This window comes from Lygodium microphyllum, chromosome 3 (genome assembly GCF_053477565.2).
Source record: "Lygodium microphyllum isolate KBCC chromosome 3, Lygodium_microphyllum_v1.1.10, whole genome shotgun sequence".
Lineage (NCBI taxonomy): Eukaryota > Viridiplantae > Streptophyta > Polypodiopsida > Schizaeales > Lygodiaceae > Lygodium > Lygodium microphyllum.
The window spans coordinates 82,147,694-82,170,584 of NC_141137.1; the positions used below are offsets into that span (position 1 = coordinate 82,147,694).

Sequence of the window (22,891 nt, forward strand, 5' to 3'; positions counted from 1 at the left end):
AGAACATGTATTTTTGCAAACCTCACTTAACATGTAGATTAATTTTTAATCGCATGTTTAAGTAAGTGTTGCACATGTGAGATACAACTGAGGTTAGTGCAAATTAATGAGCGTGGGACTCGAGAGAATCAGCAAATGTCTAAGGCAAAACTTGAAGTTAGTTATGTCGCACAGGTACTAGGTGGTATCTGGTGCCAATTATTGGCCTAAGTCATTTATTTGGCCATAAATGTCGGTTAGTGACACTATAGATGTAGCATTTAATGATACTTAACATTGATCTGATGGTTATAAATGGCACAGGGACACTTGGAAGATGAAGTGGCCTAGCCAATTTAATTATTGGTTGGTTAGATTATTTTTTGGGCACAAAAATAATTATTATATTAATTTATTAATATAATAAAGTGGATAATGCTGGAAACTCATTTGGAAAGGCTGCCATTTGTTAAATTTTCTAAAGGGAGGTTGGAAAAAACATGGGGAAGGCTGGGAGAGCAAAACAAAGATTTGGAGAGAGAGAGGATCATTCATTCTTGTTGGAAACAAATCGCGAGGAGCTGGAGCAGCCATGGTGAGCTGAGTTTCAGCCATTACCAGTAGGCGTTCGCAGATTTGGAGTAGTCGATAGCTACACAAGATCCTAGGTGGTTGGACAACAATCCCAGACTGAAGGTGTCAGTAGATTTTGGGTCTCTAGGTGCAAGCGACATCATTTATTGCTGTTGGACAGGACATCAGCTCCATTTGACTAATTTCCAGTCATTTCTCATGACAAACTCTAAAATTTCTCTTCGCTCAGCATTCTCTCTCATTCCCCAGCCATTTCACAGCCTTGCTTCGAAGAACTCAGCATTTGGACCTTTGGAGGCTGAGGAATTTTAGTTTTCTTGCTGTAAATCTTAATTTATAGTAGAAATTAGGGTTTAGCAGCTGGATCGGGAAGTGTGCCAGTCATTTAAGACTCCAAGTCATGCATTATTTAAGGCTGAAGGTGATTTTCAGCTGAAATCAAGTGGAGGACCAGCCAGCCATCAAATTTGGGGCATTTCCACTCTTTTAAAAGTGGGTGAAGGCCAATTGATTGCCCAAATCAAGGGGCAAATCAGATTGAAGACTTGCTGATCACTTTTGACAGTAAGAGGAGTTTGGATTGTGAAGGGGAGTGGGAGAATCTGTAAACGCCCCGAACAACGTAGTATGCTTAACAATTATGATATTCGCTTGTTTTCGAGATTTAATATAAAAGAGAATGAACATGTAAAGCTGAAAATGAAAATTACTCACAAAATTACAGCCATGAAAATGTAAAAGTAATGGAGACAAGATTGAGGGTTGAAGATGGGCAACCCCCCCCCGAAGGAATGTATTTCTGCTCAACCCAAGTCCCTTAGGGAAGAGCTCAGTTACAATCAACCTGAGAGTGAGAAGAAGTAATTCTCACTCTCACAAGATCATGCAAAGATGTACAAACACACATGCATTATCTATTATGCAATGATAAGAACTGATTTCTTTACAGTATGAGAGAAGAAAAAAGGGGAATTCAGCCTTTCTCCATCGTTGATCAGCAGTACATGGATAGGGCTTGCTTCTTGTAGCTAAAATGGAAGAAAGAGCTCGAGAAGGAGGTGCTGTAATGAATTTACAAGCTTGCTGTCTTATAAAACAACAGTGATAGAAGAGGGAATATGGAGGAATTTGATAATGGAGAAGTGGGGGATGATGATGGGGATGGATGGGGCTAGTTTCTGGCTATCTGTGGGTGTTGTACATGAGTTTACAGCAAAGAAAAATGATGTTGAATGAAGAAAAACGAGCTCTTATTTATAGGAGAGGGGAGAGCTAGTACAAAAGGGGAAAGTGGAGTAGCACAAGACAAGTGTCCAGCCACATGTCATGAGATGTGACAAGTGGTGGGACACTTGGAAACTTGTGTGACAAGTGTCTTGACACTTGTCTCTTCTCTATGGCCTTCCTTTTTGGGTTGAATACTGTCAAGAATAGAAACAACCAAATTTAGTAAGCACAGTCAGAGTACAGAACTTACTATTTTTAGAATGACATCCCTATTTTTTAGGACTAGCATTTTTAGGCTAATTCGAGGCTCCTAAAATTTAGGGATCTCCTAGAATTTAGGGACCCCCCCAATATGGGTATCATATGAAAGCTTTTTCCGTGTACATCGCAAAAATGGTATCCGAATCTTCATGTGACTTTCCTATGCAAAGAAATGTGCATTTCAAGCTTTCAGCCCACACATGCACATTATACAAGCATTTCATGATCATGCCATCTTGTTGATTGTAACTGTCTGTTCTGGTGGATCTAGCCCACACTTCAAGGCATCAATCCTTTCTGTGTGCGAGTCTAACCCTGATATGCGTGAGTTCTAGTCACAGGCGCCCAATCGGGTCATATAGGTGGAAGTGTGAACTATCTTTTCTCTAACCCACCGTGTGGGTCCACCATAACCTGTGACCACTCATCAGTGGCCAGCTCCGATGCACTTTTCTTTATATCTAATTAGTGCAAAGGAAATAAATTTAATAAATCATTATATAGATAAATTAATGAAAAAGGATACAAATTCTGTTTCTATAGAGTTGTGATAGCCCTCTGGCTTTTATTCAGCTGTCCTCAGCTGAAAATCTTCTTGATATTGTTGTAGAATATTTGGGTAATCCTTCATGAATTTTTCATCTACCCACTGTGCATATGTTGTGGGTAGATTCTTGAATTTTAGTAAGAATTTTCGTGTCACAAGGCCACTTCTCGTGGTTCGATCCTTGAGAAACAAAATCTTTTCAGGTTCCAAGAGTTGCTCTGTTTCTTCAACTTCTGGGGGATCTTAAGTAATGGGTTCCTTTGGTTCTGGTCCTATGTAAGGTTTTAGCAAACTTACATGAAAAGCATTGTGTATTTTCCAATGAGTAGGAAGCTCAAGTCGATAAGAAACTTCATTTATTTTCTCAATCACTTTGAAGGGTCCAAAGTATCTATTGGAGAGCTTTGGAAAAGATGAATTTTGACCAGAACCTTGTTTGAGCCTGCTTTTATCAAACTTTAGCAAGACATATTGACCTTTTTCAAAAGCCAAAGGTCTTTTTCGTTTATCTGCTTGCTTCTTTTGTCGCTCTTGCGCAACCTTGATAGTGGCTCGAACTTGATCCATTGTTGTTTTTAAATCTGAAGCAAACTCATCAGCAGCAAAAATCTTATATTTAGTGCGAATAATTGGAGGAGGAATCACTTTACCCTGTACTATTTCATTTGGAGCTTTCCCTGTGGATGAGTGCACTGTATTGTTGTAAGCAAACTCCAATAATGGAAGATATTTCTCCCATTGTGACTTATGTTCACTAACATAAGCTTTCAACATATCCAAAAGAGTGAGATTCATCACCTCTATTTGGCCGTCAGTTTGAGGATGAAAAGATGAGGAGAACTTTAAAGTGGTTCCCAAATTCTCAAATAAAGCACGCCAAAAGTTACTTGTGAATTTGGAGTCTCTATCTGAAATGATCTCAGAAGGCATACCATGTAATCTAAAGATATGTTGAATGAAAAGTCTTGCAGCTTGTGCGGATTTCAATGTTTTATGACATGGAATAAAATGTGATTGTTTGCTGAATCTATCAATTATGACCCAAATCATATCATGACCTTGAGGTGTTCTTGGAATACTTGAGATGAAATCCATTGTGATAGATTCCCATGGATCTTTGGGCACTGGAAGAGGTTGTAACAATCCTGGAATCTTCTGCCTATCATATTTGGATTTTTGGCATACCAGACAAGCCTCAATGAAGTTATGTGTATCTTTTCGTAATGTTGGCCAATAAAAGTAGTGCTCAATTGCACTTAGAGTGGCTGCCCTCCCTCTATGCCCTGCATAAGGGGGTTCATGACTTTCTTTAAGCACCTTTTGTCGAACAGGAAGAGTGACACAAAGGCGATTGTTCATGAGAAGGTAACCATCTTTGATGGAATAATCTGGATGAGAACCTCCTTGCTGTAAATTTGACCAAATTGCTGCAAAATCAGTATCTTCATCATAAGTATTCTTTATCGTTTGAAAATCTTCATGATGAGCCACTGTAATAGTTGCAATGCGAGGCACTCTAGAAAGTGCATCAGCAACTACATTTTGTTTCCCTGGAGTGTACATAATTTGAAAATGAAACATAGACAAGAAATTTTCCCATCTTGCATGTTTCTCTTGCAAATGCTTTTGAGTCTTGAAATACTTCAAGCTTTGATGATCGGTTTTAATAAGGAATTCATTGCCTAAAAGATAATGTTTCCATATCTTTAAAGCATGAACCACTGCTAAGAGCTCCTTTTCATAAATGTCATACCTTTTCTCCACATCATTTAGACGGCGGCTTTCAAAGGCTACGGCATGGCCTTCTTGATTTAGCACTGCACCAATACAATCACCGCAAGCATCTGCTTCCACCACAAATGGTTTTACCAGATCTGGAATGATAAGAACAGGTCCAGAAGTAAGAGCTGTTTTCAGCCTTGTGAAGGCTGCCTTCTCTTTTTTCTTCCATTGGAAAGAGATCTTCTTCTTTGTAAGGTCATGAAGTGGAGAAGCCATATGTGCAAAATGCTTGATGAAGCGGCGGTAATAAGAACATAAGCCAAGAAACGATCGCACCTCATGTATATCACGAAGATGAGGCCATTCTTGGATTATCCTGATCTTTTCAGGATCCATCTGAATCCCTTCAGAAGAGATGACATGCCCAAGGTAATTTATTTTATGCATGAAAAATTCACTCTTTTTACCATTTACCAAGAGTTGATTTTGTTGTAGTAATTGTAGAACAATTTCCAAGTTCTGATGATGCTCCTCTTCATTCTTGCTAAAGACAAGAATATCATCAAAGAAAGTACCGACATATTGTCGATGCTCTCTAAAGATGCGCTCCATCATTCGATTAAAGGTGGCTGGTGCATTGGTTAATCCGAAAGGAACCACCAAGAATTTATAAAGACCGTATGAAGTGCGGAAAGCAGTTTTGTGTACATCTTGTGGTATTACCCTAATTTGATGGTAACCACTCTTTAGATCAATGCGGCTGAAAACCTTTGAGCCTCCTAGACGATCCAAAATGTCGTCAATTCTGGGAATAGGAAACTGATTCTTCACGGTGATTTTGTTGAGGGCTCGATAATCAATGCACATCCTGAATGTGCCATCTTTCTTTTGAACAAGAAGAACCGGTGAACAAAATGGTGAGCTACTTGGCCTAATTAGCCCACGGTTGAGTAGGTCTTCGACTTGCTTTCTGATTTCTTCTTGTTGAGGACGGCTCACACGGTATGGTGCTATATTAGGAGGAGAACTGCCCGGAATAATATCAATATGATGGTCTTCTGGCCTTTCTGGGGGAAGTTGATAAGGAAGATCTTCCAAAAAACAATCTTTATACTTTTCCAAGAGCTGAAGTTGCTCTTGGTTTTCAGCATTCATATTATCTTTTACATCAGTGACATAAAGCAGACAACATTGAACACAATCCTTAATTGCTCTAGAGACTTGCATATGGCTTACCATAGGTATGGTGTCTCCAGAAACTCCAGCTTGGATCTCGTACTTCTTGCCTTTGTTGGTGAGTTCTACCTTCTTTTTCTGAGAGAAGATGGTTGAATCTATTCTATGATTCCAGGGCATGCCAAGAATCACATCGCAACCATCAAAGTCTCCGATACAGAAGGTATCTTCGTCACTGTAGCCTTGAATTTGAAACTTGAGCTTGCCAATGTAGGGTGTCACAGTCTTCACTGTGTCACCTTCATCAGCATTTAAAGCTTGGCGAACTTCTGCCGGAGTGTCCATCTCTTCGTTCTTTAATCCAAGCTCTTTAGCTAATTGCAAGGAAATGATATTTTCATTCGCCCCAAGATCTATCAAGAATAGTGCTTGCTTACCTTGCAACTGTCCCCAAGCTTTTAATAATTTGCGCGTCTCTGGAGTGTGAGTTGTGTTTGCAACTACATCATTGATAGCATTGATTTTCACGGGCGACTTAGGCTTGTTGTCAGAAACCTTGCTTTGTCCCTTGTTTGGACATTGCTTCGCTATGTGGCCTGTCTGTCCACATTTAAAGCACTTCCCTTCTTTCATGAAGCGTTGCTTTTCTTCTTCGGAAAGTTGCTTTGCTTGTGGGTATAGATTGGAGCGAAATTGAGGAGCATTAGGAGGTGCATAGGGCTTCATCTTCTTTTGATTTGATGGCTGCTTTTGCCACTGTTTTTGTCCTTCATTTGGGGCTGAATACTCCTCATCATCAGCTACTCTCTTCTTATCATTCTTTTGGAATGATTTGTTGCCATTGTGCTCCATTTCCCATGTCTCAGCATGGTCAATGAGTTCCCTGAGACTAGAACAATGATAATGATTAAGAGCAGTACGAAGTTTAAAATGCAAACCTCCTTGAAACTTCCTAAGCTTTTCCGAACTGCTGATCTTCTTGAAATGTTGGACCTTCAAAAGTAGCTCCCAAAATCTCTTGGTATAGTCACCAATTGACTCATTTTTCCTTTGCCAAAGCCGATCCCATTCCATTTTTACATCTCTTTTGAAATGAACAGGAAGAAATTGGCTTTGTATCAGGTGAACAAAGGACCGCCATGATTTTGGGGCAGCATGATCATATTCCAACCCCGTCCACCAAGTATGGGCTAAGTCGGTTAAATGTAAAGCTGCAAACTTAATCTTTTCTTTTTCTTTATACTTGTCACGACCATACAAAATTTGAAATTGACGAATAAACTTCAGAAGAAGATCAGGATTTCGGGAACCATCATACATACTGAACTTGATCTTCTTTTCAAGTTGAGATAGTGACTTAGTCTTCTTCTTCTTCTTATGCCATCGTCCATGCTCGGATCTTGAGGTTGAAGATGATGAAGTGCTTGATGGGGATGAAGATGGAGACGAGGGTGAAGAATGTCGATGCCTTTGACGATGATGAGGTCTTCCACGAGAAGGGTGTGACTCTTCATTACTAGAAGAGGATCCATCAGAATAGGCGCCAGATGACTTTAAAGAAGAGGATGAGCTTCGACGCGATCTCTTTCTTTGTATTGAAGTAGAATGGGACTGCCTCTTAGAAGTAGTTGGACTTCTTGATCGGCTCCTTTCATTGGTATGGCTTTGTCTCCTTGAAGTAGATGGGCTTCTTTCCTTGAATTCTTTGGGATTCTCAACTTTTTCTAGTTTGAGAAGTTGCTCACGAATTTGCTGATTCTCCTCTCTAAGACTTTGAATGGCTTGAAGGATAGCACTCGATTGATCCATTGAGACTAAAGAAAAAAAATATGCTCAAGCACTCAATGCAAGGGCTAAAACAAACAAACTTATAGTTGTAAGCACTACCAGTGTTGGGGGTGAGGACCGAGCCAAAGCTCTGATACCACTGTAAACGCCCCGAACAACATAGTATGCTTAACAATTATGATATTCGCTTGTTTTCGAGATTTAATATAAAAGAGAATGAACACATAAAGCTGAAAATGAAAATTACTCACAAAATTACAGCCATGAAAATGTAAAAGTAATGGAGACAAGATTGAGGGTTGAAGATGGGCAACCCCCCCCGAAGGAATGTATTTCTGCTCAACCCAAGTCCCTTAGGGAAGAGCTCAGTTACAATCAACCTGAGAGTGAGAAGAAGTAATTCTCACTCTCACAAGATCATGCAAAGATGTACAAACACACATGCATTATCTATTATGCAATGATAAGAATTGATTTCTTTACAGTATGAGAGAAGAAAAAAGGGGAATTCAGCCTTTCTCCATCGTTGATCAGCAGTATATGGATAGGGCTTGCTTCTTGTAGCTAAAATGGAAGAAAGAGCTCGAGAAGGAGGTGCTGTAATGAATTTACAAGCTTGCTGTCTTGTAAAACAGCAGTGATAGAAGAGGGAATATGGAGGAATTTGATAATGGAGAAGTGGGGGATGATGATGGGGATGGATGGGGCTAGTTTCTGGCTATCTGTGGGTGTTGTACATGAGTTTACAGCAAAGAAAAATGATGTTGAATGAAGAAAAACGAGCTCTTATTTATAGGAGAGGGGAGAGCTAGTGCAAAAGGGGAAAGTGGAGTAGCACAAGACAAGTGTCCAGCCACATGTCATGAGATGTGACAAGTGGTGGGACACTTGGAAACTTGTGTGACAAGTGTCTTGACACTTGTCTCTTCTCTATGGCCTTCCTTTTTGGGTTGAATACTGTCAAGAATAGAAACAACCAAATTTAGTAAGCACAGTCAGAGTACAGAACTTACTATTTTTAGAATGACATCCCTATTTTTTAGGACTAGCATTTTTAGGCTAATTCGAGGCTCCTAAAATTTAGGGACCTCCTAAAATTTAGGGATCTCCTAGAATTTAGGGACCCCCCCAGTATGGGTATCATATGAAAGCTTTTTCCGTGTACATCGCAAAAATGGTATCCGAGTCTTCATGTGACTTTCCTATGCAAAGAAATGTGCATTTCAAGCTTTCAGCCCACACATGCACATTATACAAGCATTTCATGATCATGCCATCTTGTTGATTGTAACTGTTTGTTCTGGTGGATCTAGCCCACACTTCAAGGCATCAATCCTTTTTGTGTGCGAGTCTAACCCTGATATGCGTGAGTTCTAGTCACAGGCGCCCAATCGGGTCATATAGGTGGAAGTGTGAACTATCTTTTCTCTAACCCACCGTGTGGGTCTACATAACCTGTGACCACTCATCAGTGGCCAGCTCCAATGCACTTTTCTTTATATCTAATTAGTGCAAAGGAAATAAATTTAATAAATCATTATATAGATAAATTAATGAAAAAGGATACAAATTCTGTTTCTATAGAGTTGTGACAGAATCCCATTGTAAATCAACTTCTACTTCAATAAAGCAAAATAAAAAAGAGGCACCAGTTTTGGGCAACCAGGTGTTCGTTGTCCAAAGATTAATAGGTAAATTTGTATTTTTCAGTTTTGCAATAAACACTTGGTGTTGTAATTAAGGTTTAATGAGGGAATTACTACCCATTCTTTGAAGGAAGGCTGTATGTAGCATTTGCTAGTTGTGGGGGTGGAGATAGAGTTAGAGGAGTAGCTTTATATTTTGTTGCACTATGTCTTGTGAGATGAGAGGAGATATTAGTACGTTTTTTGAAAAGGCTACGAGGGATCCTGGAGTATGAGGATGAGACACTCTGCTTACTTGAACTCAAGCAATATAGAGAAGCCCTACACACTATCTCACTATAACGAACAACAGAGCTATTACATCCTTGGATATCTGGATGGGCGCTAGTAGTATTGGTCATAGTGGTTATGAAGGGACTTAGTACAAATGCACTAAGGACACTTGAGGTCAGGGGAAGTGAGCCCTATTTATAGGACTCAAGGCCCTATTGTGCATATTATTGTGTGATTATCACTCTTGGACTCTTGGCCTGTAGACCAATGCATCCATACACCAGGATGGGGTGGTTTGGTAGTATAGGACACGTTCTTGGGATGTGGTTGTGATCTAGAGCGCTACTAACTCACAAGCTTGGAGGTGAGCCCGTTTGGCACTATGGTTGGGAGGTGAATCTAATGTCCAATTCCTTTATATTCGTGGATATAGCTTGTGTCGTATTTGGTGTGTAGGTTGATCCTAGGTGGATATTACATTGGTATTAGAGCCACAACTTGCAATTTTTGCGTGATATTTGATGGAATGCACAAAACCACTTTTGCTCACGATTGCGTGATGTTTCATGCTTGACAAGTATGCTTTTATCTTGTTTAGGGTGGTATGGGACACTACTAGTGAGAGAGGCATGCATTGGGAGTATATGGTGTAGGTGGCGAGTATAACTAGATTTCATGTGGCTTTTATCTCGTGTGTACGTTGGATCCTAAGTGGGTATTCCATTGGTATTAGAGCCACAACCTATAATTTGGCACGAGATTCAATGGTGTGTTCGCTCACAAAAGTGTGATGGTTTACGCTTGACAAGCACACTTTTATCTTGTTTAGGGTGGTATGGGACACTGCTAGTGAGAGGGGCATACATGGGTGGCACATGTTGTAAGTGGTGGTGGGCACAACAAGATAAGTTTTTTGTTTGGCACTCGTGCTAGGGTCTTTGTGTTGAGATAATGTGTGTATAGCTGTTTTCGATAGTACTAATGATTGGAGCCCAGGGAGCTTCCACTTAGAGGATATGGTAGACCGTAAACGGTGGTTAAGACCTTGGCCTGTAAAGACATTAGAGTTTCTATTTTGATAATTGACTTAAGATTTGATGTCAATGTTATACTTAATTTTAATACTAATTTAGCATTTAATGTTACTATATTTTAGACATTTATTATTTATGTTAATGTTATTGTTAATTCGAGTGTTAATATTATTTTTAAATGTTAATTTAATATTGAAGACAAAGAAAAACAACAATCTTAGAGAGAGAGAAAGAGAGAGAGAGAGAGAGAGAGAGAGAGAGAGAGAGAGAGGACATACAATTGTGACCTCACCAGAGCTTGTAACTTCGGTTGATTTGCCATCATGTGTTTAAATAGAGATCTGTGATGACAAAGATCGACAATTCAATAACCTTGTGGTCGTGACTTCAATTAGCCTCTCTATATTTGATACAATGATGGCTTGTATCTACTGCAAAGAGAAAGTGACGATGTTATGGGAACGTAAAATTTTGAGATGCTTTAATCTTGTTGATAATATTTAATTATTAATTAAATATGTAAGATTGATTAAGCACATGTGATGCACATGGCAATTATTTCATGGTAATAGGCCAAGGACCCCGAGGATGTAGTGGATGTCAAGGGCAAAAGTTGTGATAAGTTATGTTGATTGGTTTTTGGTGGTTGGTTGGTATCAAATGTGACCCTAGGATAGTAGTTTGACCAATAAGTGTCAATGGTGAAACTAGGGACTAGCATTAATTAATTAATCAATGCCGGTCTAAGGGTCAATAGAGGTCGTAGACTACTTCAAGTTGCAAATGGCCTAGCTAATTTAATTATGGACAAGCACATTTGATTTTGGGCAAGGTCAGAAGAGCTGAATTTAATTTTTAGAGTTATTTAAAATTAAAATTAATTTAATAAGCTGGATAATGTTGAAAAATGGGATTAGAAGACTGTCACTTGACAAAACTTGCCTATGCAAGTGGGAAAAACGTTTTTAGGGCTGGTGGAGTCTATTCCAGCCATTGTGAGAGAGAAGGAGACTGTTAGAGAGGAAGGAGAGGCTGCTGATGTGATTTGCAGCTACTATGGACCAGTCCTATAGCAAGTGACAGCAATTTGGAGCCCTCCAAAGCAGGTGATAATAGCTATAGGAGGGGGTAGCAGTCCTTTTGGTGGTCTTAAGTTGTAGGTGACAACTTCCATGGCTGTTTGAGTAGGGCAGCAGCAGTTTTTCAGTGTTTCTTGCGATGAAACTCTGAAATTTTTCTCTTCTACAACATTGTCTCTTACCCCCTCAATATTTTTCAGCAGTTTAAGCCATGAAAGGAAGAGATTTCAGTCAATCTCTGCTGTAAATCCTAATTTACAGCAAAAATTAGGGTTTTGACAGCTGCCTTGGGATGCGTGCTCAGAATTGAGGGCCTAGGATTCAAGTAGCTGAAATTGAGGAATTTCAGGGAGATTCAAAAGGCCAGCCAACGGATATTTGAATTGGGGTTGAATTATCTTTCAAGGAGCAAGGTGGAGGCCAATCCCTAAGCAAACCAAGGGGCAAATTGGTTTGGAGGCTTGCTGGTTAGTTTTGGTAGCAAGAGGTACTTTTATTAGCGGAGGAGATTAGAGGATCTCAATTGTACTCCTTCCATTTGTAATGTAAGATAAAGAAATACTGCAAGGGGCGCCGGTTTTGGGGCTAATTGGATGTCCAATGTCCAAGATTAAAGTGGTAAAGTGTGCATTTTCAGTTTATGTGAATTTTATGCTCGCTGTAATTAGTGTTTGATTAGGTTATTTACCACCATATCCAAGGAGGAAGGCTGGTTTCAAACGACATGTACCCACTACAGATGCAGCCTTATCCATTAGTCACCTTGCGCAACTGTGTTTGTTAGCTTCCTTGCATGCAACCCATTCATCAGTCTCCTTGCATGTGGGCATGTTTCTACAGCCATGAGATTTTGCTATGTCATCAGCTTGATACATAGGCGCAGACGCACAAATTACCAGTCCTCAAGTGAAACCTGTCTTATGGCTCTTATTGATAGCTGCAGGATTCAGACACGTTCTAGTCTTCACATGGATAGGTTAGTAGCGTAAACCACCATTAAAAGCTTTGAGATAGAGATCGATGTGGAAGAACACGTGTTTGCTGTGTGTCTTGGAATCCCTGTAGTGCACACGAACAAAAGGGTACGACTGGTAGCATATTCTACGCCAACTGGCTAGATGTAGCATGCCTGAGCTCAATATGGCATTTATAGATTAGATGAATGATGCTTTAGGGCTTGGTTTAGAGGGTGAGAATGAGGAGGAGATGGCTGAGGAACCAGCTCCAAGCTCTGATGTACAACTTGTAGTGAAACATAGTAAACGTAACAAGGATGCTCCTATGATGACTCTTGATAGCTCGGCACCTTTGGAACCCTTGCAGTGTTCATATGTTCAGGCTGCTAATGTTTCCGATGATTCTCCAGAACTAGATTGGAAACATCTACTTGAGTTTGCTATCTCTTTACTAAGAGAATATGTTTAGCAAAATTGTAGTAATCTTCCAAATTGTGATGAGTAGGACATTGTGGATGCACAGGCTGACACACAAAAAATGCTTCGATCTTTCTCTGCATTTGGTGAATGTGGCGTCATACTCATCTTTGTGGGCAAGATTCTGGTTATCTCTTGGATCTGTTGATGGTTGGCTTTCATTCTCAGGTATGACTGTGTCCACAAGGTTTTCGTGGGCCCCAAGGGCTTCTATGAGGTCATGCTCACATTGGCCACACACATAGATGATTGTCTAGGCAGGCTACCTCTCTTTTTTGACACCCAGTTGGTGCATGTGGTACCATGGAGACCTATGGAAGATTTTCAAAATCTGCTTAAACAGAATGTCGGGTGTGGGTTAAAGTAGGAAGCTGCCCTCTGGTTATTGGCCTCTATTAAGGGCCTATTGTGCATATTATCGTGTTATCACCACTTTTGGACTCTTGGCCGATAGGCCGATGTATTGGTACAATGAGATGGCATGGGTTGGTAGTATGGGATACTAATCCTTAGGATGTGGTTGGACTTGGAGTGCTGCTAGCTCCTAGGCTTTGGGTTGAGCGTGCTTGGCTGTATGGCTAGGAGGTGAGTCTGATGTCCAGTCCCTTTACATTTGTGGATATAGCTTGTGTCGTATCTTGTGTGTAGGTTGGATTCTAGGTGGGCATTACGAGAGCCGCCTCCTCCCCCCCCTCCTTGTGCCACTGCCTGCCTTCATTAGTGGTCTCTCCCCTCAGCCCCCCCAATTAGAGAGGCATAGATCATCCCCACAAGGAGTCATAGGCCATCCCTTGACGCCAAGAGAGATATCCTTGATGTCTACAAAGATGGCCTTGCCGCCCTTAACATAGATAGATGCAAGCCATTATTGCACCCCCAAAATCAAAATCGTTTTGGGCAAAGTCATGCAAGAGAAAATGAGGCATGTTGATGGTGGCCCCTGTTGAGCTAACATAAGCATTACATGTTGAATTAGTCACTAAAACCGCCCTAAAATACTCCATTAATGAAAATCCTAAATGGGGCGCGGTTCGAGAGAGTTTTAAAATGGTGCGTAGTATGAGGTCTCAAAACTTTCTATAAATAGGTATGTTGATCTCCATTCAGCCCAATCTCGTTTTTGTAGGTTTTAGGCCCTCTAGCTTTGTTGCCCACACCCTATTTGCGGAGAACATCTCAGCTGAAGCTGCCCATTGCTGTCTACATCCATTAGGCACTTGTTTCGAGCCTCCCTCACATAGTCTACATTGATTTCTGTTGCATTTGTTGGTCAACCAGTTACCACATTGACTACAGTTGGTGACTTGCTAAACCGTTGCATTTATGATTTGTGGCTGCTAGATTGCCACATCATCATATCCATGTTTTTACTACCATTAGTCTACCATGTCATTATACTTGCATTTTTGCTGCCATCAGCTTGCCATGTCATTATTAGCTTGTTGCTTTGTAATTTTCTCTCTACTTTGTCTGTTTGGCATTAATCCGTTGACAATGATCCAACACCACACATTGTTGCGTTTGCTGGTGTTTGACATTTGGAGGCTACCTTGTTTTGTTTCGTGATCTGTAAAGAGTATGACACACTCTCTTGCTTGGAAACTCTGCCCTGGTTCTCGAGATATGAGAATCGGGGTATAGTTTTCATTCTTGTATGGTTTGTTTACAGTATGAGCATTGTACATTTAGTATTCAGTCATTCGTTTAGATTCCACTGTGTTCATTGTCTCTGAGTTACCCTAAGCCTAATTGTGTTCTTTTGAGTTTATGCTTTGTTGTACACTTTGATTTATGTTTCTGCGTTAGGGTATTTCTTCACATGATATTAGAGCATGGTTCTATTTCATGAAACCTTAGCCTTTGGGCCAAGATAACTTTGAGAATACATCTTTACCACATCATCATGATGGTCCCGAGCCTAGTACATTGAGATTCGTGATGGAGTGGGCTTCACAGATTGCTTCTCCATCCGACATTGACGGAGAGTCTTTCGACTACCATGGAGTCCACAAACCATATGAGATCTCACGAGCCGCATATAATCTCATCCTCTTGTATCGAGCTCAATAGCCAATTGAAAGTAAATTTGAGTTTTCCCTTTAAATGCGGTGCACCAGACGGAAGCTCCACAAAGGATTGGCCATCTTGACGTGGAAACTAGCATGGAGTACAAACCATTTTTGTCTCTACCACCATCATTTACATCTTTACCCTTTTCATCTTTTCCACATACTTCTCCACCCTCATTCACTGCTATGTTAGGTACACATGTTACTACTTCTTAATCTTTTGAGTTTACTTTCTCTTTTCCGCAAGATTTGGTGATGCTTAGGATGAAGAAACTCACACCAAAGATTGGTTCATAAGCCTTGAAGAGAACATATTTTTCTTTTTGAACTCAAGAAAAGGTAAACAAAATTGCAAGAATCTATAGTGAGTGCTTCTTATTCATCTTTTCCTTTATCTTTTACATCTCATGGTCAATTTGATTTTGGTGATTCATCTTTTTCATCATTTGCATTTAATGGACAAAAGAAACCTAACACATTTTCCACGTCTACACAAATGACAAATCCATTTAATCTCCCATTGATCCCACCTACTAGTTTTGTTGTTATATCCTCCTTTCAGCCTCCATTAAGTGCATCTTACATGTCTTCACACATCACACTAGGGGGTTCTTCACGCTTAGATATACCCTGGACCTCGTCTTTTCCTGAGCCAGGTGTCTCCATGATGGAGGTTCATCCTCCTATCTCCACACTTCTGGGTTTCTCACGGCTTGGGAATATGCCACCCATCCCTCACCAAGTGTGGGTCGGTTGGTACCATAGTTTGCCTCCATGGCATTACCTAGTGGGCTTTTTGGTCATTTTGCTATGGCCCAGGCAATCGTTGGACAAAGTTTATATGTCTCAGTGCCTCTATCTCCACTGGCACTTTATGGAAACATTCATGTTCTAGTGCCTCTGCATCAATCGGCACACATTGGATATTATCAACCTATTTTTGCCTACCCCCCTCCCCTTCCTACTTATTCCTCTCCACCACTTTCTTCTTATTTTACTTATCCGACACCTCATGGTTCTTTCTCCTCATCAACCAAACTTGCCTTTAATGGTAAGACTCGTTTTAACGGGTCGAACTTCACTACTTGGTTAAATGTAGTGAGACATGTCCTTGACTTGCAAAACCTATGGGATCTTGTGTAGGGATTCGAACCCCAATCTGATCCTGTACTTGTTCCATACGAGGTTGTCCACTCATGGAAGGCTAGAAATACCTCCGCTATTGTCAAGTTGGTGTAAGGTCTATTACCTGAATTTCATTAACAGCTTTAGCATTTTGACTTAGCATCTGTGTGTTGGGCACACTTGATTGGTTGCTAAGTGCCTCGGGATAGGACATGTCTCATCAATTTGGATCATGAGCTCCAAAACTTTAAAATCACCAACCAGGATGATTTTGAAGTCAAGTTGGCTAAGTATCGGCATCTTCTTGCTGAGTTCTCTACCACGGGGGACTTCTAAGTCCTCGGACAATCATGTCACATTGTTTCTAAACAAGTTGCCAAAAGAATACTTCCATTTTGTGTAGCAGGTAATCTCACAATTCACTATGCCCACTTTCTATGAGTTTGAGTGTCAGCTACTGTGTACGCTCGTCTCTTCGATCAGTTTCATAGTTTGACCGCTACATAGGGGGTTCTTCTTACGTCTTCTCAAAAGGGGTAGCACAAGGGAAGGGGAAACAAAACCAAAATTCCAATCAAAATTAAAAAAAACACTCAAAATCAAAATCCAAATCAAACTATTGAGACCCAAGGAACCTCCCAATCGTCTCTAAAACTTGAGTGGTAGAACATACAATTTTTTTTTCGGTATTGTCAACATTGTTAGAAGGTTGGCCACTTTGATGACGAGTGTCGATTAAAGGCAAGAGACAGTAACAAAAGCTAAAACTCAGACTCCCACCCCTCAATTGGGCAAACCCCAATAGGTGAGGCAGGGTGGTGGCAACCCTCAGTAGGGGCAGTGGTGAGGTCAAGACCCCACGATGCCACTGGTCAACCATCACAGTTGATATCATTTTTAATGCTAGATGGCTTGTCTAATTGGTTTGCAGAGGCCCACATCATCTCTGTAGAGACATTTGAGGAGGTGAGTCTCTTCCACATATGCAAGTTGCCTCCTAAAGAGGAGGTGATTGGAGATTTCCACTTGTCACAATTGAGTACTTCAGCTACTCCTTGGATTGTGGATAGTGGAGCTATGCATCATATGACTCCCATCGATGACATTTTCATTTTCTGAGCCCTTGCGGCTGGGCATGAACGAGTTGGGAACAACTCCTTGGTTATAATTCAAGCTCACGATCGCGTCAATTTGCCACTAACCAGGGCACGGATAAAAGTCTTCTTCACAATGACCATAGTTGAGGTCCTTGACTCTCAGACTGTTTTAGTGATTGCTTGCGGTGAGACAAAATCTAGTGGCTTGTACCACATGAATCGTTTTCTTTTTGAACTGATAGTTGAGGGCCCCGAGTTCTACTACTTCTAGGCTTTTGCCGCTACATGGAATCTTACGAGCACTGAGTATCTTTGGCATTTTTGCTTAGGACATTTCGAATACGGCTTTCTTTATGAGTTGTCTCGTTACCAGATGGTTGATGGCCTTCCCTGCTTAAAGCTATCACGGGATGCTTGTAAAGCTTGTCAACTTGAGAAACAACATTGTACATCATTCCCTTAGCAATCGACACATTGAGCTGAGATACCTCTTAGATTGATTCACGTTGATCTTTGTGGGTTGATATCCACCGCCGCCTTGAACGACGCGCTATACTTCTTTCTGATTGTGGATGATCATTGTGGATATATATGGATGTACTTTCTCAAGTATGACTTGGATGCTCTCACAATATTTTCTGCTTGGATGTTGTTGGTGTATAACTAGAATGGTTGTTGTGTAGGATGCATGAGGTGTGAGAGTGGGGTTGAGCTCACCTCCCATGAGTTTTCCAAGTTTCTACTGGTGTATGGTATTTCATGCTAGCTTACCTCTATCAACTCTCCTTCACAGAATGGAGTTGTAGAGCATAGGAACAAGACCATTGTGATATGGTATACTCTATGGTGTTCGCAGTAGAGCTCCATGAGCACCTTTGGATCGAGGTTGTTAACACTTTGGTATATATCCTTAACTGGTGCTCAGCTACGGCTATCCCTCAGAGCACTCTATATAAGTCATTCTTTGACTCTCGATATGTAGTTTCTCACTTTAGAGCCTTTGGGAGTTGTGCTTACATGCACACCTTTGATGATTCGATAAGCAAGCTCACTCCCCGAATTGATCTCATGATTTAGCTTTTGGGAATGGAGGTAGTTCAATTTGGGGGTAGTGTTTTTGTGTCGTCGTAGAAGTATGCTCTTTAGTCAGTGGATCAATATTGCGCAAATCAGACACGGCATGTGATCATGCATCTTGATCCCATTGTCCATCTTTCTAAGGATACTCTAGGTCAACGAGCACACCTTTAGATTTGTGGTAGGGAAGCTTCTTTCCTTGATTCACATTAGGCCAGATTTAGGTTACTCGGTATTTCACCGCACTCAGGATTCACATTGGATTGCATATCTTCGTTTTTTAAAATATTTGCATTGTACCTATTCTTATGGCCTAACTGATGGATTTGGTTTATGTTTGCAAGGGTATATTGACTCTGACTGGGTAGGAGATCTTGAAACCCGGCGTTCTGGTGGCGGCTACCTCTTTACCTTAGTCATGGGACCCATCTCTTGGGCATGCCGTAAGTTGGAGACAATGATGGCTTCCATAGCTGAGATTGAGTATCGGGCTCTTGTTGATGGTATCATGGAGGCTATTTATTTGAGGAGCTTACTGACGGCACTTCATTTTCCATGTGACTTTCCCATCATTGTCTATTGCGACAACCAGAGTGCCATTGCCCTTGCGAGAAATACAATCATTACACCACAGACATGACGTGTGGGGCTCCACTTTCATTTCATTAGAGAGTAGGTTGAGCTAGGCACCATATACCAAGAGTTTGTGCCTTCCTTCGACAACTTTGTAGACATATTGATCAATGTGGTAAATCGGCTAGTGTTGCAGTATATTCTACTTACGATCGGCTTAGATACACTCTCCCCTACCTCTTTAGATTGATAGGGGGAGGATGATTTCCTTTAGGTTTTCCTTTTAATTTGATAGGGGACGGCTTTCTTTTCTTGGTGGTGAGAGAATGCTGTTTAGAATTTTTTTTAAAGATATTTTTATATAATGTGCTTTGTACCTTCATTTGTATCATCAAGATGCCATGATTGTAAAAGGGCGCTCGGGCAAGTGAACAAGTTTCTTGTGAGGGTATTGTTCAAGTGGCACTGTTGCATAGCATTTTGCATGAACATGATTACATTTGCATTGCCTCTTGTATAACTCTAGTGCATTGGCATTTTGTTCTTGTAAATGTGCATTCTTGTGCATTCATCCCTTTTCGATCTTTTTGAGTGGTCGACTCTGGATCCATGATATTCATGGCATTGCATGTGGTAGTCCCCCTTGCTTGCTTAGCTTCGCTAGCTTGCCTTTCGCACATCGTTTTTGTCTCTCCACATACCCATCATATTTGCTTAACACACCACTAGCCTCTTCCTTTGTCATTGACATCCAGTAGTGGTAGGGATAGCTTGCTTATTTTGTGAAAGCCTTTGGGTCCGCTGACTACTAGTTTTCCATCTGTTACTTAATTGACGGCCATCTCCACTTTTTGAAACAATCATTATCAAACCATCCAAAAAAGATTTCATTGTGATTGCATCTACCTTTGCAAGACTTGGCAGGCCATTGGCAGCCGACGTGCACCCTTTGTTTGATGCCCTGGCCTCTTTGGGGTGACCACTTGGACTCCCTTGGTAAGATAACTATTGCTTATGTATTCTTGGTAGGCCATTGGCAGCCACCATGCATCCTTTGTCCAATGCTTTGGTTGCTTTGGGGTTTGCCGCCTTGGGATAAACACACACACACACACACAAAACACTCAAAACTTTGGGTTGGCCTTCCTTTCTTGCTTAAGTTTTTGGGCCTAAGAGGGGGTGTTGAGCTAAAATAAGCATAACGTGCTAAATTAGTCACTTAAAACAACCCCAAAAATGCTTAATTAATGATATTCTTAAAATGGTACATAGTTCGAAAGAGTTTTAAAACGGTGCATGGTACAAGGTCTCAAAATCTTTTATAAATATGTAGGCTGGTCTCCATTCAGCCCAATCTCATTTTTGTAGGTTTCAAGCTCTCTAGCTTCGTTTCCCACACCCCGTTCGCCGAGGATATCTTAGCCAAAGCTTCGCATTTCTATAGGCTCTTGTTTCCAGCCTTCATCAGGCAGTTGACATCGATTTTTGTTGCTGCTGATCAGCCGAATCGCCTATAGCTGGGGACCTGCTGAATTGCTGCATTTGTGATTTGCGGTTGCTGTATGGACTGCCACATCATCATACTTGCGTTTTTGCTGCCATCAGTTTGCCATGTCATTATACATACGCTTTTGCTGCCGTCAGCGTGGCCTAATAGGACACCATAGGATTTCAAGATGGAGTTTGACACATCATGAGTTAGATGTGTGTTGCTCTTACAAACCTAGTTTCTCTTGATAGGTGTGCATGATACTTAGAAGAACATTGGCTCTGATATCAAGTGAAGATATGCTTGGGTTTGCAGAGAAAACAGTGTATGAACACAACCAATACACAGTGAACTCAGACAAGAATGCAGGTGAAGAAGAAGAAACTGAAGAATGAATGGATGCTGTAATGCATGAATTATGAAGGGAAGGGGATACAACTGTGGGTGGTTAGGGAGTAGGGGTTGTCCAACAGTCAAAAGTGGTTATAAACTTTGACGATGGCCAACATTCAGCTTAACTTGTGAGATTCATTTGCTGAACTCTTAGATGAAATGAATGCAGTGCAATTGGCCTGTCTCAAATGGTGAACTTCTCACTTAATTCAAGTGCTTTTGAAATTGTGCTATGTTTTCTCTACTTGGTTATTATCATTTATACTCTGACAGCTACAATTTTGGTCTTGCCTGAAGTATTCGGAGCAGAACAGAAGTCCTGGAAAGAACATCAAATTGCGATGCTCCAAAATCCAGAGAATTGGAGTTTTGCAGTTGACTATGGAAGTGGAAAAGAGAGCCTGTTAAACCCCTCCTTCAATTTTTGCCTAGAATTCAAAAATTACTCGAAGGTTTTATGTAGCCTTATAATTTTTCTGATTACATCTTCCTGCACATTCAGTTAACATATGGGTTTTTGATTGTCCAGTTGAATACTAGTCTCCAATTGCTTAGAAGGCTGTCATGTATGACCGTTGATCTTTTCAACATTCTTTTGCAGATTATCATGTCATATTATCATCATCTGGTGGTCCAAAGACAGGTTCTAGCTAGAGCCTTACCCAAATATACATTGTCTGGTTTCAGTTTCACAATTACTTTCAGGGCTTGCTAATTGCACATGAAATGTAGGTGAAGAATCCGTTTGAAGGAGAAGAAGTCATTGCAATTACCAATTACATTGATGTTGGTTTCGAAGTTGGACAAGAGTATGTGAGTATGGTTTTCCTGTTCTTACAAAGTCCCATACTTGTCTACTCATGACACTATGTTTGCCACATGTTTGTTGATCAATAGATTAGAGGCAGAATCTGACAAGCAGCTAGCAGCCTTCCGAATTGGTGGATCATGGCAAGCCAATAAAAATTGGCTTCTCAAGGTCTTTATGGTTCTGGCTTCCTTTGGGAAAATGCCGAGAAACTGTTTGGGTTCTGGTATCGGAAGAGACTAACTTCTGATGTGTTGACCCTGAAGGGAAAACTGGGCATTCTTAGCTCTGCTGTAGCTCTGGTTTTCAAGTCATGGTGGCAACCTACCTTTACTCTCTCTCTTGGAGGTATACTTTCTACTTAAGAGGGTCCTTACAAGTGTCCTTAAGAACGGGTGCTCTTCTCTGAGGTCCTCACCAGTTATAGTTAAATCTGTGTGTATTCTCTCTCAGTCACACGAGACCATAAGCAAAAGCAAACAAAGTATGGTCTGGGTCTTCAAATCGAGAACTTTGGAGGAGCCAGGTGTCTCACTCACCCATGACGTGCATATTTTTTTCCTTGCTTTTTCTTGGGTCTGTTATTAACACGAGTTTTTCAGAGACTCGAGACTAATGGGTTACTTGCCCACAGCTATGAGAGAGCAGATCCAAACTATGTCATGATTACTCCAAGCAAAGAGCATTCTGCGGAACAATTATTGAAGCATATTAAACAGCGGCCCATAATGGAGAGAGATGTCAGCGCTGGACACTATCATAATGTTCCTGCAGACTTCCGGCCGCCACCTGCCACTCTCTAGGTCCACATTCCAGTGATTGTTCACCGAGTGTAGGGCTGATCACAGGGTACATTTTGCTGCAAGAATGGGCCGCCATCATGTGGGGGATTGCCCCATGCAGAAATACGTACTCAATGAATCAAAATAAGACCAGTGCCCATGATCCATACTCCTCGCCCGGACTTGGTGGTGATGTCTTCCAATGATGGTTTGATACCAACGCCTATTGCGGTAAAGGAGCCAATAGGGTGGGTGATATACACCTCTTGGAAGGATCCCTAACTCCAACGTAAGGAGATGGGCCGGAAACGCATTAATAAATAGATTGTCATTTAGCTTCAAGGAATCTTGAGGCCTTGTGTGTGTAAACTTGGAAATTAGAACAAGTTTTGATTTTGAGTGTGAAACTTCTAAATTTTAACTTCTAAGCATCCATGCCCTTCCCACTTTTGCCCTCAGCCCCCCAATGATGTGGCGTTTCAGTATCCCCTCCAAACTTACTATTTTTGTTTTCTAGTTTCCCTTAACTATATCCCTATTATATCTTTTCTTTCCAAGTGAGTTGCATAATTTTTTGAATAGTTGAACTATATGCATCACATAGCATTGGAATGAAAAATTTTGGGGCATTTTGATATTTTTATAAGTAGACCTAGTTATAAATGAAGGGTTCACAAAAGAGTGATGCTCAAGCAAAGATGCATTGCTTTAAGCTTTTA

General features: G+C 40.9%; 1 protein-coding gene across 1 annotated transcript in view; it reads left to right on the forward strand.

Moving 5' to 3' along the window:
- Positions 1-22,682, forward strand: part of LOC148038561 (beta-galactosidase) — a 106,916-nt gene extending 84,234 nt beyond the window's left edge. The window contains exons 8-14 of the mRNA XM_087673518.1: positions 20,880-21,034; positions 21,184-21,225; positions 21,315-21,391; positions 21,480-21,561; positions 21,657-21,738; positions 21,844-21,916; positions 22,025-22,682. Of these exons, the coding sequence (XP_087529644.1) occupies positions 20,880-21,034; positions 21,184-21,225; positions 21,315-21,391; positions 21,480-21,561; positions 21,657-21,738; positions 21,844-21,916; positions 22,025-22,193 (680 nt within the window). The 3' untranslated portion in view covers positions 22,194-22,682. The remainder of the gene's footprint in view (positions 1-20,879; positions 21,035-21,183; positions 21,226-21,314; positions 21,392-21,479; positions 21,562-21,656; positions 21,739-21,843; positions 21,917-22,024) is intronic.
- Positions 22,683-22,891: the final 209 nt, after the last annotated feature.